Consider the following 20,773-nt stretch of genomic DNA (forward strand, 5'->3'; position numbering starts at 1 on the left):
AGCTCACGCTCAGCGCCACGCATGGATATATCCACACACAGCCTGAGGTTCACTAAGGCAAAGTTTGAAACTTAATTTCCTGCGTTTTAAGATTTCACCTGACAAATAAATCCATTCCTTACCCTTTGTACCCATTTCAGATCCATGTAAGGACTAAAACAATGACATCATGTAATGTAGCTACAGCAATTTCCAGTAATGTGAGAGACCTTTCAAGGAAACCAGGTCAACTAATTGAGCCGTTAATATCTAATCAGATCTGGTCGCTGTCTCAGCTGAAGTGAGAATAACCCTTGTTGGCTAGCATGAGTGTGCATATTTTTATTACGGTCTGCGTGGTTCCCTGGAGTATGCTGTGTTACTGTTTCCTTATATTTTTAAAAGGAATATTAATATTAAAATTGTGAAAAACAATAAACTCTAAATATGAGAGAGACAGCCTGCAATTAAATTGTCTCTGCCCTTGCCATATAAATATGCTTAAGTCATATTTGGATAGGGATAATCCTACTACCGGTATAACACAGCCTCTCAGTGCAGTCAGTTCAAAACATTATGAAGATAGTGATACTGAAACTGACTAGAGTGAAAATACTCTAAATTCAAAGCTGGGCTCAGTCAAACTTCAAACATCCTGGAGAATCTGGAGTCTACAAAGTTGGCACACCTCCAGCCGTCACAACAACAACAGGTGAAAGAACTACTCCACGAATATAAACACCTGTTTCAAGATATGTTTCAACGAGGACAAACGTCATCAATCACGGCGTTGATGTTGGGGACAGTATGCCTATAAAACAACATCCATACAGACTGACTCCAACGACAGCGAAATATCTCTAGGAAGAAGTCAAATACCTGCTGGATAATGACTTTATTGAACCCAGTTAAAATAACTGGACTTTGCCAGTCCTTTGGCTTGCAGGCTTGAAGTTGCACAAAGTCCATAGTATAAATCCAGCGTTGGCAATGAAGGTCTTGAAAGACTTGAAATTAATACTGCTGGAGTTTCCAAAGACTTGAAGTAACAAGCAAGAGACACAATCCAAAAATGTCTGACTGCAAGCCTGCTGTCCCAGTATTTATATTTATGTGGTTATATAAGAGCATATAAGAACAATCTAGAACTTTTATTGACATGCTAATTACTGTTCTAAAATTATCTCTCTTACACAACTAATTAAATTTCCAGAACATGCCAAACACCACTAATTGAATCCAAGGTTGTGAGGTCGTTAAGGGTAGTGACCTTGAGAATGTTCTGGACTGATTAAACTCAGGTCATGATGAGTGGGGTGGGGGGTGGGGGGGGGGGGGGAATGACATACATAACAATGTACATTGATGAAACCAGGCCAAAACAATGTTGAAAGTCATTTCGCATTACTTAATTTATAGTTTGCATATCTAATAAGGCTTCATGGACAGTTTGGCATATAGCTTGAAGGACTTGACCAAAGGCAATAACACTTGCTATATAAAGTGGTGATAAAGAAATTTTTTTTTTATTTCAGTTAATTACATATTTATATACTTAATGACCTATAGAATTAATCCGTGGTGCATATTGTTCATTATGTTGATCATAAAACTTTCAGTGAAGTTGCAAACGTGTCAAAAGTTTAAATTACACACTGTGCTCCCTTGCTTGTAGTCTTATTTCTGTTCTCATACGAGGCAGAATTTATCCAGAACTTAATCAAACAGAAAAAGGTCTCTGTAGCTCGAACTTTCAATCTAACATATAGATACATAGACGATGTTATTTCAATGAATAACTCTAAATTCAGTAAATATCTCGCTATGATTTATCCTCCAGAATTGGAGATTAAAGAAACTACAGAAACGGCTTTTCTGCTTCATATCTGGACATTTTACTTGAATTTGACTCTCATGGTCACCATTCTACTAGGCTATATGACAAGAGAGGATTTCAATTTTAGTATCATCAATTTTCCACACCTCATAAGAAATATTCCACTCTCACCAGCTTATGGGGTATACATTTCCCAGCTTATTCGATATGCTAGAGCATGCAGTTCATATGGTGATTTTCTAGAGAGACATGGCCATCTCTCTTACAAACTGTTAAATCAAGGTTACACCAGAGCAAGACTTGTCTCTACATTCAAACGCTTTTTTGGCAGGTATCGCAAGCTGGTAGATAAATACAATATCTCTCTTCGACAAATGATCATTGATGGCATCGGTGACATTGGGCCTTAGTTAGTGACCACTACCTATCTGACTTATAGATTGATATATGGCGGGTGCCACATGTGGGGCAGGATGCGCTTACTATTTTCGAAACACCTGACATCACTTCTTGGTCTTCTGGCCAGAGGTCCATATATCTTTCTTTCATGAATATGACTTTGTTTGTGTACCGTCTATTTACTGTCTGTTCTGTGCTGTTTTGTGTCTGTGTTTACAACTATTGTCTCACAAATTCTGACCTGCATTGGATTATGGATTGGTATGATTGCGATTATATTACACAACTGCAATTTATAATGAAACACTTTAGCATTTTCACTTGATATCTGGTTTACCCTCTACTTTCAACATTTTTGAAATTGATGTATTTGTAGATGATGTTCCATTCTCTTCTTTCTCCACAGTATTTTTCTACGAAAATTTGCATTTTTGGAGCTAAAATTGCTTACAGATACACTTGACTATTAAATAAACCCAAAATTATGGTAATAAACTTTCAAATTATGCATTAATTGCCCCTTTTCATGACACTGAATTTACACTGACATTGATATTGGCCTTGGTGTACAGGGATTTGTCTTTTGATTGACTGCTCGGAAGTCAATCCACTGGGCCATGTTTTCTTCTTAACGAAGGGGATCTGTCTGTTGTAACTTGAAAACCAATGAATGGCTTTAATATTGGTGCACAGAACCTGTTGATAATATTCAACATTTGTTAGCGGCGTAATTAGATATTATATAGGGAATAATATACTTATCACATGCACAAGCCAAGAATTCGTTATTTTTTGCAAAATAAAATAAGTTTTCCATGACGATTCCGAGTTTAAACTTTTGAACTACTTTAGGAATAATATCAGTATGCCGTTCACAAGTTGTCAATCATTTCCAGTCGTCCGTCGCGTGTGTGAGCGTGAGCGTTTGTTCGTGTGTGGAGCTAATGACAGCTCTCGGTCTACACATAGGCTACCTTCCGTAAAGTTATACTCCATTTCAAAGATAGCATAGTCCTAGAAATTTATCACAAACAAAGATACGCTATTTTTCGGGAACAAATATCGACTGAATCCCGACGGCGCAAACACTGTAAACGTCGCGTCTGACCCTGTTTTCAACAGGGTCAGGGTCAACCCACGGTATACGCGACCAGCTTCGAGTTCGTTGTTTCCGCAAATTATTCACGTAATTCCTTCGGAATATACAGGCAGTACACTCTTGTGTTAACATTGTTCGGATTATTAATGTCGTAGTCTGTGAAAATATCGATTTCATTATATACATGACTTTTGGAGGCATGGACACCGCACTTGACCCCCTTGTTGCAGTGGAAACCGTATGTCTACCGTGGTCTACCACATGAAAGTACACAGTGCGTCAAAAGTTCAGGCGTCAGCGGGGTTGTCAGACTCTAATAATCATGACTATTGTTTGCGATATTTTCACGTCAGATGAGGTTTGATCATGGGAGAAACACCGGCCGCCATGTTGTTTGTTTCCATATTTACGAGCAACCCGAAGATCGACACAAAAAGAGGTCCAACGCACCAAAATTGATGACATAGATGCGGGTTGTCGTGACGTAGAACGACCAGAGAATAAATCCCGTATTTTTTATTCGGAGACGACAAACTTGGCGTGTGCATGTGATAAGTCATTTTTCATTCATTATGTTTAGTTGGAACTTGATAAAAGCTGCATGGTCTTGGTTTTTTACTGCTAAATAAACCTTTTTTAGCTACTATAGACTATAGTCTATAGAAGCTATTGGGATGGGTATCTGTCCGGCGTCAGTCTGTATGTATGTATGTATGTATGTATGTTTATAGCTTTCAAACTTGATTTCAGCAATTGTGTATTTTAAAAGATTTGTTTTATTCATACTACAGGCTTTGAACTGGGATTTGTCGCCGGTCACTGTGAACACATGGTTGAATGTATACCTTCAGTTGTGTCATCTTCATAGAATAGAAGAAAGTGGTCAAAACTTTGCCTTCCCTAACTACTCACCAAGTATGTTTGTGCAAGTGGCACAGGTAAGTCTACCTCCTTAACAATAAGAAACATTTATGTACACCTCTTTCTTTTAATATACTGTTAATTCCATAATACAAATTTTTCAGATTTCCCTGGAACCATTTTTAGCTCACATTTGGTGTACCAATGTGAGGTTATCGTATAAGCTGAATCAGTTCATTTGCATCTGATTTGCATGTCTGTATGTCTGTATATTTGTGGGTATGTGCGGATGTATGTCTGTCACACACAAAGGCTCCCATACCGCCAAAGCTACCATCTCAGTATTTGGTGTACAGGTAGATGCAGGGGTTGAGATGTGAATTTGTTCAAATGAACACATCAGTGTCAAAAATGTGCAAATGAGGTAAGAAAAAGTGAAATCCTGCAAATGTGCAGGAGGCATGCCAGTGAGAAACAGGCAAACTCCACTGATCTTGACTCATTTCCTGTCATTGTTTATGAACTGTTACATATTAACAGATCAGCTGCAACCATAGACAGTAGATGGGGGAAGACCGTTTATACTAAACTAAGAGGGGCTTGTTTCTGCTATGCATGTTGCTAAAGTTGACCTCCAGTACCTAAATTTAGACCTTAATTACTTTTGTCATTCTTGTTTTTCTGGTTTAAATATTTCTTGTTGTTTTTCAGGTTGTACTGTGCAGAAATCATTGCCATAACATCAACGTAGAATTTTCCTCCACTGAACAGATAGAAACAACATTTATTGTTGATCATTGGTAACCCATACTGGTATATACCAATTCTGATCAAATTTGAGCGACACCGTATAATTGCGGTATTTTTTAGCTCTGCTGTCAGCAACACGGAGCTCATCAAATAAGTTGATTTTCCGTAGTCGTCGTCCGTCAACAATTGCCTTCTCCTCTGAAACCGCAAGTCCAATTGCTTTGAAAATTTATATGCAGTTCACTTGGGGTGACCCCACTTAAGTTTGTTCAAATCGTGGTGAAATTTGCATATTTGTATTTTTGGGCATTTTTTGGTGTTTTTGGTAAAAAAATCTTCTACTCTGAAACCGCTTGTCCGATTGCTTTGAAATGTGATATGCAGTTTACTTAGGGTGACTTCAGTCAGATTTGTTCAAATCGTGGTGAAATTTGCATATTTGTATTTTTAAGGCAATTTTTGTCATTTTTGATTAAAAATCTTTAAAATCTTCTTCTTCAAAACTACTCATATGATAGCTTTGATATTTGGTACATATGTCCCTAGGGATGATCGATGTAAGGTTTGTTCAAATTGTGCAGAAATATGCAAATTTGCATTTTTAAGGAAATTTTTGCCATTTTAGGTCAAAAAATGTATTTCTCAAAAAGTACTGTTCTGATTGCTTTGAAATTTGGTATACAGGTTTCTATAGATGAACTAAATATATATTGAATTTCTGATGAAATATGCAATTTTGTATTTTGGGGGGCAATTTTTGCCATTTTTGGTCAAAAAATGTGTATTTCCAAAACCACTCATCTGATAGCTTTGCAATTTGGTATACAGGTTTCTACTGAGCACCTCAATGATATTTATTGAAATTATGATGAAATCTGCAATTTTGTAATTTTGGGGCAATTTTTAGCTCATATTTGGTTTCATATATAAATACCAAAAAGAGCTTATATGATGAGTCTGAGTGGCGTCTGTGTCTGTATATTTGTGGGTATGTGCGGATGTATGTCCGTCACACACAAAGGCTCCCATACCGCCAAAGCTACTGTCTCAGTATTTGGTGTACAGGTAGATGTAGGGGTTTAGATGTGAATTTGTTCAAATGAACACATCAGTGTCAAAAATGTGCAAATGAGGTAAGAAAAAGGGAAATTCTGCAAATGTTCATGAGTGGTCGCATGCCAATGGCTGAAACAGGATACTCCACTGACCTGTAGTCATTTCCTGTCATTGTTTATGAACTGTTACATATTAACAGACCTGCTCAAACTAAGGGATGGACCATTAGATCTGGGGAGGGGGTGGTCACAATTGAAATTGTGAACTTTTTTTTTACAACTGTAAATTTCTAAAAAAAAAAAGAAAAGCTGTGCTAATATTTTTTACTAAGTAAATTTTCAGATTTATAATTTTTTACCTTCTCGTGTCTATTTATAGACAGAGAAGGTATTAGAGTTGAAAACCAGTATGCTGGTGTCAACTTCTTCCGTCTGTCAAGACTTCCGTCTGTCAAGATCCGTTGACGTCATGCTATTGTGATGGATCATATCATAGACTGGTGGGGGTGTTCATGGCTCAGGTTGAGGTGTAGGAGAACGATTTTGAGCTGTGACAAAAATCAAAAGGGACTTAGCGGCCTTTCTCCAAGGGAGGTTTCTTAGTTGACTACGATCTATTACAGACTACTGAGCTGACGTTAGGGGTACTCACTTTGTGTTTGCTCACTCTGTGTGCGCTAGTGTTTGGTACTGAGTTGCGTGGATATCCCCTCATGGCCTCACGTGATATGGGCCTGTTGCATAAACTGCAGATGATCATAATGCCACTGAGTCTGAAAACGGTCATTGTGTAAGCCTGTCGGCATTTTCCTTGCATTTTTTCTCATTTCATTTTGCAAAATATCGGCGAGTACCTCAATATTTCAAGATAACTCTTTCTTCCCAATCGTTTCCTGGAGTTTCAGAGTCATATGAACGAAAATGAGTGAAAGTTTTAGACAGGAAAATCGGATGTCGGCCATGTTCATTGTTTACAGTACAATTAGAAGTTTATGTGGAGGAAATAACTAACAAACACTGTTCATGATGCCCGCCCTCTAGAGGCAGACCTTCCTATATGAAGTACCACATTTGATGCTTGTGGAAAGCTTGACCACACAAAGGAGCATTTAAACATTTAGAAAATGACAGATTGAAGGTATTCTGAAAATGTCAAATACTGAGGAAAAATGAGCAAATATTCAAAATAAACAGGTTAACTGACTGGTCAGCTATAAAAAACAATGAAAATGTTATGATCAAAAGTTTTTGAGATGCGCACATTTTAACAAATACAGAAATTATTAACATTATAAATATAAGACCAAACTATTTTTTCAGGGATGGGACAGGTTGGTAATGAGGGTGAGAGACAAAGGCACTTCTATTGCTGCATGTGGATGCAGCCACACCATTTCATTTACAGCATACTTATTCACTGTGTTGTGTTCAAGTTCCATATTGTACTGACTGTCATACAAGGATAACATAAGCAAATCAAATCAAATTAGAAAAGGATCAATGCTGTTGTGTGGATTTTGCTGAACATGGCTGATTTTAATATTTCGCCCTATATATTTGGTATCCGGCAAGGGCATATTTTGATGTAAAGTCAAAATTAACACTACATTGCTGACAATATATGTTACCGTTTCTGCATGAACTTTTCTTTTTTTAATTAAAGTATAGTAGTACTTCGAACAGATTAACAATTATCGTGATGTCAACCCATAATTTTACATCACAAAGACAGTAATTCTGCCATTTTTTTTTTTTTCGGTCATTATATAAATTTTGCACTGCACAAGATGATTGAACAAATTGCAATGTGTGAATTTGTAAACTCAAAGAATAAAAATCCTTTGGTCACAAATTAAATTATTTATTTGAAAAGAAATTTACTCTTAAACATTTTTAGCATATATTCTTTACACGGTCATGTATTTCAAGGAAAATATGCCTATTAAAAACAGTAATTTCTTCACTTTCAATTTTTTTTCTATACTATGACAATTATCAGCCATGAGGTTTTACAAACACAAGACCAGATAAGCGTTTTTCATCATTTCCACAGGACTCTTTGGAAAATCCATTAAAAACAGTTAAAAGTGACTTAAAATGATCACTTGGTATACATTTAATTTACAGATGCCAGGTTGTGTATTTCACATGCACTCAGGTCAGTAGGGAAGTGCGTCATTACTGTTTTGGACTGTTAATTCTTATTTCTGAATTATTTAACTTTTTTCCACATTGAACTATCTTTAGGCAGTTTATACTGTAGCTTAGAATTTTTTTGATTGATGTATTTAATCATCTTTTGGGTTCTTTGGGTCCATATCCCACCTCATGCCCCTACATCATCAACTATTTACCAACAACTTCATGCCAACAACCAATTACCTGACCTGGCCACACATTAGAGAAGGTACAGCGTCATTGACGGTATTTTTTTAGTTAGACGCTGTCTGAGATACAATGTTCATCCATATCACTAGCGCAAATAAGATTGCGTGCTGTAACTACTTATGGCCCAGTGATTTATATTGCTGACAGATTTCGCAAAATGTTGCAGATCATCTTTTGACAAGCTGAGAAGCTGTTTGTAAAAAATGTGGTGAAATTTCAATATTTGTGTTTTTAGGACAATTTTTGCCCTTTTTTGATCAAAACATTAATTTCTCTGTAGCAGTATGTAAAACTTCTGTCATTCTTGTTGTTTTTCTGGTTGTACTGTGCAGAAATTATTGTCATAACATCAATGTAGAATTTTCCTGCACTGAACAGATAGAAACAACATTTATTGTTGATTTTTGGTACCCATACTGGTATGTACCAATTCTGATCAAATGTGAGCGACACCGTATAATTGCGGTATTTTTGCCATTTTTGGTCAAAAAATGTGTTTCCCAAAAAGTACTGGTCTGATAGCTTTGAAATTTGGTACACAGGTTTCTACAGATGAGCTAAGTAATATGTATTGAATTTCTGATGAAATCTGTAATTTTGTATTTTGGGGCAATTTTTGCCATTTTTGGTCAAAAAATGTGTATTTCCAAAATTACTCATTTGATAGCTTTGAAATTTGGTATACAGGTTTCTATAGATGAACTAAATGATATTTATTAAAATTATAATGAAATCTGCAATTTTTGAATTTTTGGGGAAATTTTTCCATTTTTAGTCAAAAAATGTGTTTCTCAAAAGAACTGGTCTAACAGCTTTGAAATTTGATCTATAGGTTTCTATAGATGAACTAAATTTGATCTTTTGAAATTACGATGAAATCTGCAATTTTTATTTTTGGGGGCAATTGTTGCCATTTTTGGTAAGAAAATCTTATTCTCAAAAAACTACTCATCAGATAGCTTTGGTTGACATGTTCTTAGGGATGATCCAATATGATATATTGAAAGTATGATGAAATCTTCAATTGTGTCTTTTTGCAGCTATTTTAGCCACTTTTTTCTGGCCACTGCATTGAGCTATCAAAGATTTCCACCTTCTTCATCAACATGTGTCAAAAATAGTTATTCTCTACATAAACACAGGGGAGCTATATCGGCCGCTAGGTCGCTTGTTTTAAAATCAAATACATCCAGTTGCAGGGATATATGCAGGTCTTGGTTTGTGAAATCTGAACTGTTGAATTTCTTTTCCATTCCTAAGTTACTAGATCTGTGCGTACTGGATATTGGCTGTGTACAGTATAGGTATAGCATACTGGCAGCATCAGCATTATATCACATTGCATCACCAGAAATATCTCTTCAAGTTTCAGGTGAGCCTGTCTTAAAACTTGTTAATGTGATATTACCCTTAAGGGACATTATTGCTATCTTTTGATTGTTAAACTACTATAGACTATAGTCTATGGAAGCTATTAGGATGGGTATCTGTCCGGCGTCAGTTTGCATGTATGTACGTATGTATGTACGTATGTATGTACGTATGTATGTACGTACGTATGTATGTATGTATGTATGTATGTATGTATGTATGTATGTATGAATGTTCGTTTGTGAGGCGTCTGTCGATTCAAATATTTTGAGAACCACAGTACGTACTGATTTGATATTTGTTGTGTAGATGAAAAATATGATATTGAGAAACATTTTTTTTTAATTTTTAGCTCATATTTGGTATGTATATAAATACCAAAAAGAGCTTATATGGTGAGTCGATGGCGTCTGTATAAGTGTGCCCGCTAAGCCAATTTGACGCATCATGACACAGGGCAAACCTGCCTGATGCAATTGAAATGACAAGTAATCTGACGCGTCACTGACGCTGCTATAAAAACCCTGCCAATGACTAGAAATGCTTACCAGATTGATAATTTACACAGAAAACATGTTTTCCTGTAGTTTTGGGTCAAAAAAAAATCTGAAAACATCGTTTCTGTAAGTCTCTGCATTGATTCTACGTACAGATAGTAAAGTTATCTTGCCGGTCGATCGACGGGCAAGGAGGCAGCCATTGTTGTTTTCACTGTCTTCTCACTAAGTGACGTGAGAGTATTAGGAATCGAGAAAGATATACGACCATAGAGGGTGCTATACTTCTTGCTGCTGAATTTTTAGTTGTAACCGGTTCATGCATGTGATGACGCACAGCATGTAAACTTTTCTTCAATTTGACTCCAAAAAAAAATTTTCCACCTGCCCTTAGAGGGAACACTGGTCTGTATGTATGTATGTGGATATGTATGTGTGGATGTATGTCCGTCACACGCAAAGGCTCCCATACCGCCAAAGCTACCATCTCAGTATTTGGTGTACAGGTAGATGCAGGGGTTGAGATGTGACGTTGTTCAAGTGAACATGTCAGTTTCAAAAGTAAGAAAAAGGGGAAATCCTGCAAATGTGCAGAAGTGGTGGCAGTAACTGAAACAGCCCACACATCTGAGTAAGAGGTTTTTGACCTTTAACCTGTTTGTATGCAGGGTACCTATTATGTGTGGGAGTGGTGGCAGTAACTGAAACAGCTAATTGGTCATTTCCTGTCATTGTTTATGAACTGTGACATATTAACAGACCTGCTCAAACCATGGATGTCTATTTTTGTACGTCCATGGTTGAAACATTCTCTGCTATACATGTTGGTAAAGTTGACCTCCAGTACCTAAAGTTGCAGACCTTATTTACTTTTGTCATTCTTGTTTTTCTGGTTTAAATATTTCTTGTTGTTTTTCTGGTTGTACTGTACAAAAATCATTGTCATTAGACAAACATAGAATTTTCCTGCACTGAACAGATAGAAACAACACTTATTGTTCATCTTTGGTATGTACCAATTCTGATCAAATTTGAGCGACACCGTATAATTACGGTATTTTTTGATATTGTTGAAAATATGCAAATTAGCGCCTAAAAAAAAGCGTTTTGGTAAAAAAGCTTCTTCTTAACCGCTGGTCAGACAGCTTTTTTATTTGGTATACAGGTCCCTAGGGATAACCCAACTTAGATTTCTTCAAATAGTGATGAAATGTGCAAATCTGTATTTTAAGGAATTTTTTCGTCATTTTTGGTCAAAACTTTATTTCTTCAAAACCGCTCGTCTGACACCTTTGATATTGGTATACAGGTTTCTACAGATGAACTAAATATGATATATATTGAATATATGACAAAATCTGCAATTTTGTATTTTTGGTGTAATTTTTGCCATTTTTGGTCAAAAAATGTGTTTCTCAAAAAGGACTTGTCTGATGCCTTTGATATTTGGTATACAGGTTCCTAGAGGTTGTCTCAGTGTGATATATTGAAATTTGATGAAATCTTCAATTTTAGCTCACATTTGGTTATACCAATGTGAGATTATCATATAGGCTGAAGTTGATGGCGTCTGTATGTATGTATGTATGTATGTATGTATGTATGTATGTAAGTATGTACATACAAACAGAATGTCCGTCAACTTCAAAAACTAAGGAACAGCTGCTCTTTTAGCGCGGTGTTTGATCTGTGGATGCATCCTGGGCTTTAGATTGGATTTTGTTCAAATGAACTTTGCAGTGACCAAATTATGCAAATGAGCTTAAAAAATGTGAAAATGGTCAAAAATCAATAACTGAAGAACTGGTTTGATTGCTTTGAAAATAACTATGCAAGTACCGTAGGTAAACCTTATACAGTTTTATGTATATCGTGAAGATATCTTGAATATGTATTTTTGGTGAAGTTTTTGATTATTTTCCTCATTTTAAGTAAAAATCTTCTTCTCTGAAACCGCCAGCCCAGTTTCTCTCAAAATTGGGTTGGATGTTTGCAAGGGTGGTACCCTTCTAATTTGTTGAAATTACGACAAAATCAGAAAAATTACTTTTTTGGGGTAATTTTGTCATTTTGGTCAAACAATCATAACAAATATTTTCTTTTAAAGCCCCTGGACAGACAGCTTTTATATTTACTGTGCAGATGTCCAGGGATGACAATAGTTAGATATGTGGAAATTTTCCTGAAATATACAAATTTGTATTTTTACGACAATTTTGTCATTTTTGGTCAAGTAAACTTGTTCTCAAAATTACTTTTCTGATAGCTTTGTAATTTGGTACAAAAGTCCTGAGGGATGTCATTGGATACATTTCCTGCTCAAATTGTTGGGAAGCCCCAAATTTTTATATTTTAGGTAATTTTCTCAGTTTGTGACCTTAAATGACCTACACCAACTCAGGATATGTTATGAGACAGTCTCGAAGGCTGTGAACATAATTTTGTCACATTTGGAATCGATTTGTAGTAAAATTTGGTCCAAAAAACAAAGCTGAGGTAAAGCGTTTCATTGCAGATCAATTTTTGCAACATTTCCATAAAAGACACAAGAACTGATGAGAAATTTGGATCCAGGATAATTCCAATTGTCGTAATCACCCCCACAGTGGAAGGCATTTCACTATCTGTAACTAATTAAGTGCTGTTTACATTCGAATGAATAGCACTCTTAGCATTAAATTTCCTGCCATTTGGCCTTATGTAAACATGATCAAAAAAGGAATGGAACATTTGATATTAAGGAGGGGGTAGGGTCTAGAAGATTGATAAGGTAGCATTACTTTTTACCAGATCCCTTGTACATTTTTTTCCTACTCTTTATTTTTTCCCCACTCTTCCAACCTTTTCTTTTTGTCAAGCCTTCTCTGGCTAATTTTTTTGTTGACATATGTTTATGTATGTAGGATCTGCTTGTGTCATTGCTATAGAAGTGGACATGCACGTTGCTAAACATGACCTCCAGTACCTTAGTTGCAGACCTTATTTGATTTTGTTAGTCCCCACGGACACCGTCCGGGGGGACTTATAGGTTTGGTCATGTCCGTGCGTGTGTGCGTGCGTCCGTGCGTGCGTGCGTGCGTCCGTCCGTCCGTCCGTCCGTCCGTTCACGCAGATATCTCAGAGATGCCTGAAGCGATTTCATTCAAACTTGGTACAAGGATTACTTCATATGTCATACAGATGCACGTCGATTTGTTTTGTGATACGATCCAATATGGTTGCCAGGCGGCCATTTTATTACGATTTTTTCATGTACAGAGCCATAATTCAGGCATGTTTCAACTGATTTTATTCAAAGTTGGTACAAGGACATTGACCAGTGTCATAGATATGCATGTCGATTCTTTTTGTGATACGATCCAATATGGCCGCCGTGCGGCCATTTTGTTACGATTTTTTCATGTACAGAGCCATAACTCAGGCATATCTCAACCAATTTCATTCAAAATTGGTACAAGGACATTGACCTATGTCATACATATGCACATCAATTTGTTTTGTGATACAATCCAATATGGCTGCCAGGCGGCCATTTTATTACGATTTTTTCATGTACAGAGCCATAACTCAGGCATGTTTCTACAGATTTTATTCAAAGTTGGTACAAGGATATTGACCAATGTCATAGCTATGCACATCAATTTGTTTTGTGATACGATCCAATATGGCCGCCATGCGGCCATTTTGTTACGATTGTTTCATGTACAGAGCCATAACTCAGGCATATCTCAACCAATTTCATTCAAAATTGGTACAAGGACATTGACTTATGTCATACATATGCACGTTAATTTGTTTTGTGATACGATCCAATATGGCCGCCAGGCGGCCATTTTATTACGATTTTTTCATGTACAGAGCCATAACTCAGGCATGTTTCTACAGATTTTATTCAAAGTTGGTACAAGGACATTGACCAATGTCATAGCTATGCACATCAATTTGTTTTGTGATACGATCCAATATGGCCGCCAGGCGGCCATTTTGTTACGATTGTTACATGTACAGAGCCATAACTCAGGCATATCTCAACCAATTTCATTCAAAATTGGTACAAGGACATTGACCTATGTCATACATATGCACATTGATTTGTTTTGTGATACGATCCAATATGGCCGCCAGCAGGCGGCCATTTTATTACGATTTTTTCATGTACAGAGTCATAACTCAGGAATGTTTCTACAGATTTTATTCAAAGTTGGTACAAGGACATTGACCAATGTCATAGCTATACACATCAATTTGTTTTGTGATACGATCCAATATGGCCGCCAGGCGGCCATTTTGTTACGATTTTTTCATGTACAGAGCCATAACTCAGGCATATCTCAACCAATTTTATTCAAACTTGGTACAAGGACATTGACCTATGTCATACATATGCACATTGATTTGTTTTGTGATTCGATCCAATATGGCCACCATGTGGCCATTTTATTACGATTTTTTCATCTCCTGAACTACAACTCAGACATGTATCAAGCGAATTATTCAAAAGTATTTTTATCACAGACCTAATTAATGAAGATGACTCTATCCTCTCTGAGGACTTGTAATCAAAGTACCCATTAACAAGTGGGGACTGTGTCATCAACGATGACTTGTTATTCTTGTTTTGCCTGGTTTAAATATTTCTCGAATGGACCAATTCAAACCGAATGTGAGCACACTGTCCTTGACAGTATTTTTCGTGCGGGAAGCGCAGGGGACTAGTAGATTAGGTCCCGTCCTTGCATCTGTCTCCAATGATATTAGGCCTTAGTATAGTACCCAATGACCACTCAATGCATGCCACTTTTTTCACAAAAAAATTAAATTTGACCACCAAAAATTCACTTTTTTTCGCTATTCAGAGCTACATCCTTTGAATCTGAATCCAAAATTACCTTTGACATCTGGTATTGAGACTCGTATTTTCTGAATCCGACTGCGAAGTCATGTCCATCGGTCATCTGCAAACCAGCCATTTCTCAGTCATTTCTAAAGCGATTTGTCAACAACTTGGTTTAATTATAGTACCCTATGGCCTCCCAATGCATGCCTGTTGTCTTTACAAAATACTCGATTTGGCTACCAAGGATTGACATTTTTGGGCTATTACGAGCTACAACGCCTGAATCAGAATCTAAAATTACCCATGGTGTCTGGTATTAATTCAGACATGTTTTCTCCGAAGCCGATTCCAAAATGAACGTGTCTCCTGAACTTGAAAAGACACTTGGATCCCAGTTTGTATCTGTACAAAGGACGCGCCACATTCTACCCAAAATTCGAGGGATAAAAAGGTAGGTGTTTTTAGGTGTCCGTGGGGACTTATGGGTTTGGTCATGTCTGTGCGTGCGTGCGTCAGTGCGTCCGTCCGTCCGTCCGATATGTCAGACATGCCTGGAGCGATTTCATTCTAACTTGGTACAAGGATTACTTCATATGTCATACAGATGCACGTTGATTTGTTTTGTGATATGATTCAATATGGCTGACGTGCGGCCATTTTATTATGATTTTTTCATGTACAGAGCCATAACTCAGGCATGTTTCAACTGATTTTATTCAAAGTTGGTACAAGGACATTGACCAATGTCACAGATATGCACTTCAATTTTTTTGGTGATACGATCCAATATGGCTGCCGTGCGGCCATTTTGTTACAATTTTTTCATGTACAGAGCCATAACTCGGGCATATCTCAACTGATTTTATTCAAACTTGGTACAAAGACATTGACCTATGTCATACATATGCACGTCAATTTGTTTTGTGATATGATCCAATATGGCCGCCAGGCGGCCATTTTATTACGATTTTTTCATGTACAGAGCCATTACTCAGGCATGTTTCAACCGATTTTATTCAAAGTTTGTACAAGGACATTGACCAATGTCATAGCTATGCACATCACATTTGTTTTGTGATACAATCCAATATGGCCGCTGTGCAGCCATTTTGTTACGATTTTTTCATGTACAGAACCATTAAACTCAGTCATATCTCAACCGATTTTATTCAAACTTGGTACAAGGACATTGACCTATGTCATACACATGCACATTGATTTGTTTTGTGATACGATCCAATATGGCCACCATGTGGCCATTTTATTGCGTTTTTTTCATGTCCTGAACTACAACTCAGACATGTATCAAGCTACTTTCTTCAAAAGTATTTTTATCACAGACCTAATGAAATGGACTCTATCCTCTCTGAGGAACTGGAATCAAAGTACCCATTAACAAGTGGGGACTGTGTAATCAACGATGACTTGTTTTACATTGGCAATGCTTTGCCTTAGTATATATAGATCATTTCATTCAATTGTTTAATGGGAGGTATAAACTGGGACATGGCAAAAACGATCGATTGTGACTTGAATTATGATATGATCATGGAGCTACCAAAAGATCAATGTGACGTCTTGTGATGAGTGAGTGTAACTACACGGCCTGAAAACCATGACCTTTTAAGTTTTCAGATGTAGTTTATCCGTTAACCTTGGTAAAATCATGTTTACGTTTAGGTTTCCTGACATCGTGGTTCAAAATGTGTACACGGTAACAAACTTGCTTTGGTAAAATCATTTTTATGTTTAGGTTTCCTAGCATCTTTGTTCAAAATGCATACACACGGTAACAAATTAGCCCTACGAGTATGGCGAGAGTGTCCAGCTAGGCTATGCCGCCTCCCATTACTCCGCAACACAAACGCCTAGGCCAAAAAGTGGAGATTTGCACCGCAAAGATCACGTGTGACGGTGTACCAAATTAGCAAATTAGTTCCTGAAACCAGGGTCGGATTATCTGAATGGGCATGAGATATGTTCAAAAAGGGGTTACGATCACAAAAACATCGTCATTTACTTAAAACAACGAAAAACTGCCTCAAAGCGGCTGATGGATCAATGTGTGCCGCCATTTTGATTCTTGCTATGGGAGATCAGAACAAATGAACATCTACTGTCTAAACCTTCCTTTCGCGTCGTAATTTATCATGGTTACACTGTGGGGTAGAGTAACCGTGACTTTATTAACACACGTCATCCCATGGAAATGCTGAATGGGTTACAACGTTTAAAAAAGATAACTTTACAAGGTTTAAGAAAAGATTCTTCGCGGTGAAAAGCTGTAAAGGTGTTAATTAGCCTGTACTATCAGGTCATATTTTAAAGGTCCAATATAAATATGCATGGCTTCATTGTGTACGGTGGTAACATTGCATTTTTTATTAGTAAAAATTAACTTTATTCAAGCAGCTGATTTACAGTCATGATGAGCTACAACAAATGTTAGTAACACAGTGCCTCTGTATATTGTATAATTTTGGCTTTTCTCACTGTAGAAATTTTGGATGATTTCATGAACAATTTCTGGCACTGCAAAAGTTTTCCAGTTGTTTGGCTGATATCACTGACATTGTATGTATGTAATCAGATGTCCTATTTGATGCACACAGCAAAGTAGCATAGTTTTAATATTAACAGCAGATGTTTGTGACACACTGCCAGTCCATCCATATCATATAAGTGTGGCTTTTCTGATAGTAGAAATTGTGAATCATTTTCTGAACAATTTGGTTTTTTTTATACAGTTTTTTTTAAATTCAGATAATAAATAAACCTTTCTGATTTGTAGTTTTGCTCAAGCATTGCAAGCGTGGTTCAAATAATTTAAGGCCAACATACGGTAATGAGCTAAGGACAAAATGAATTTTCAAATAGTTTCAATTTTCTAATGTTCCACTTTTTATTTTTTGCAGGTGTATACTCCAGTGATTGGTAACTGGTCTGGCTTGACATCAACACAAACATCATACAACACATACATTTTACAGCACAGACACCAATACGAAACACTACTCAAAGCATGAGTTTTTCCCTTCATTGGAGATAAAAGTGAGATTTGGCAAGCACGTCAAGTTAGTCACTGGCCAGATAAGGCCAAAAACAAGAAATCAAAAACAAGGCATAACAGAAGATAAAAACTAAGGCATATGAGGAGTCGTCAATAGCTAGGTATATAAGGAGTTGAAACAATGAGTTGCGAAACGCATGTCACTGATATAACTTGTCACTTGCCAAACACAAATTACTGACTGATAACACCAACAAAGTCAAAGAAACAAAGACATGCCAGTATAATACTTCCTGCGTAAAACTCTTCAAAAGTAAAATATACAACAGTGTGAGCTATTAAAAGAAAGAATCTGATATTTTCCTTCGCAAATATCTTTGATACGACTTTAAACATATCACAATCGTAAGTCTCTCGTTGCAGCAGTACAGAATATCAATTGGCTGTTTTCATTGTGTTCACTGTAAAGTTATCTTAAAAATGGCACAACAACAGTATTTTCCTATAACATAGATCATCCAAATTTTTTGTGTAATCAATATATGAAAGCACTTCTTGTTTTGGGAGGTGATATTGAAACAATATGACATTAAACTGGTCCAATAATCATTTTTATTCAAGGTAATACATTACCAGGTCCATGGGCCATTTGAGATTTACAAATTTAAGTAGGACCATCCTGAACCACTGATAGTTAGTGTTGACTCTGACTGGGCTTTGTAATCATTTACAACCATTGGTTTGCACATTAACAGACGAACCACTTGAAACATTACCTTTCGAAATTACATTAGTTTCTCTTCCATAGCCTGACTATCATAATTTGCGTAGAGAATTCAAAACTTCCACATCATTTATACATGCAGACAATAGAGAATAGAGAATCTGATTTTCAATTCATTACAAACAAATGTGAAACAAATGTCCAAGCTCAAACAAGCTCCCCAAAAAATCATATAACCCACATCCAACAACCCCACCACCATGCCACCAATCCATCATAAACTCTCCCATTGCATTCAACATGAAATGTGGGCGGGGACTATGTCATTAACAATGACTTGTTTTTTCTGGTTGGACTTTGCAGACGTCATTGTCATAACATGAACGTAGAATTTTGCTACACTGAACAGATAGATAGAAACAACATGAACGTAGAATTTTGCTACACTGAACAGATAGAAACAACATTCATCGCTGATCTTTGGTACCAATACTACTAGTATGTACCAATTCAGATCAAAAGAGAGCAACACTGTATCATTGACGGTATTTTTAGAAATCACTATAGGACAAAGATGCATCACAAAAATAACATACATACATGAATTTAATCAAATGAAATTAAAGTGTTAAAGGCACTATTTTATGTTTCTTATTTAATTCTCTCTTTTGTAAGTCCCTACGGACACCGTCCGGGGGGACTTATAGGTTTGGTCATGTCTGTGCGTCCGTCCGTCTGTCCGTCCGTGTGTGCGTCCATCCGTCCGTTCACGCAGATATCTCAGAGACGCCTGGAGCGATTTCTTTCAAACTTGGTACAAGGATAGTACCCTACCTCATACAGATGCACATCGATTTGTTTCACAATGCGATCAAATTTGGCCTTGTTAGAGGACTTTTTAGTTTTCACCTCCATAGACTCCCATGTATAAGGCAGTCCATAGACTCCCATGTATAAGGCAGTCCATAGACTCCCATGGATAAGGCAGTCCATAGACTCCCATGTATAAGGAAGTCCATAGACTCCCATGTATAAGGCAGTCCATTGACTCCCTTAGACTCCCATGTATAAGGAAGTCCATAGACTCCCATGTATAAGGCAGTCCATAGACTCCCATGTATAAGGCCAAGAAAAATAAAAATTTAGTTTCTCATTGTATTCATATTGCAAAAAGGATGCAGTGACACAGTTTTTAGTCCCCATGGATAAAGTCCAGGGGGCTCATAGATGGGGTCATGTCAGTCCGTGAGTCCATCCATGTGAGTCCATCCGTTCACGCAGATATCTCAGACACTTTGACAAAATGTCATGTGACCTTGGTGACCTTTGACCTCGAATATACATATTTGTCCATAACTCAGTAACCACAAGTGCTAAACCTTTCATATATGGTATGATGGGACACCCTATGACGCCACATATTGTACCTCATTAATTTATGTGCATATCTAATTTTGAGCGAGCCAATAGAGCTTGAGGTCTGATTTTTGGTATATATGGATAACTTAGCAATACAATTTTTTTGACAAAATGTCACGTGACCTTGGTGACCTTTGACCTCGAATATACATATTTGTCCATAACTCAGTAATCACTAAAGCTACACCCTTCATATTTGGTATGATGGGACATCTTATGACGCCACATATTGTTCCTCATTAATTATGTGCATATCTAATTTTGAGCGAGCCAATAGAGCCAGAGGTCTGATTTTTGGTATGTAGGGATAACTTAACAATACAATTTTTTTGACAAAATGTCATGTGACCTCAATGACCTTTGACCTCAAATATACATATTTGTGCATAACTCAGTAACCACAAGTGCTACACTCTTCATATTTGGTATGGTGGGACACCTTATGACGCCACATATTGTACCTCATTAATTATGCACATATCTAATTTTGAGCGAGCCAATAGAGCTAGAGGTCTGACTTTTGGTATATAGGGATAACTTAGCAATA

The 20,773-nt window shown here is 36.9% G+C and overlaps 1 protein-coding gene across 4 annotated transcripts in view; it reads left to right on the plus strand.

The window, feature by feature from the left end:
• LOC139148633 (G1/S-specific cyclin-E-like) overlaps positions 1 to 20,773 on the plus strand; it is a 110,322-nt gene that overhangs the window by 53,667 nt on the left and 35,882 nt on the right. For all 4 annotated transcript variants that reach the window (XM_070720125.1, XM_070720124.1, XM_070720122.1 and 1 more), the window contains 2 exons: positions 4,106 to 4,252; positions 9,629 to 9,740. In XM_070720125.1, coding sequence (XP_070576226.1) covers positions 4,106 to 4,252; positions 9,629 to 9,740 — 259 coding nt within the window. The remainder of the gene's footprint in view (positions 1 to 4,105; positions 4,253 to 9,628; positions 9,741 to 20,773) is intronic.

Source organism: Ptychodera flava, chromosome 13 (assembly GCF_041260155.1).
Source record: "Ptychodera flava strain L36383 chromosome 13, AS_Pfla_20210202, whole genome shotgun sequence".
NCBI lineage: Eukaryota > Metazoa > Hemichordata > Enteropneusta > Ptychoderidae > Ptychodera > Ptychodera flava.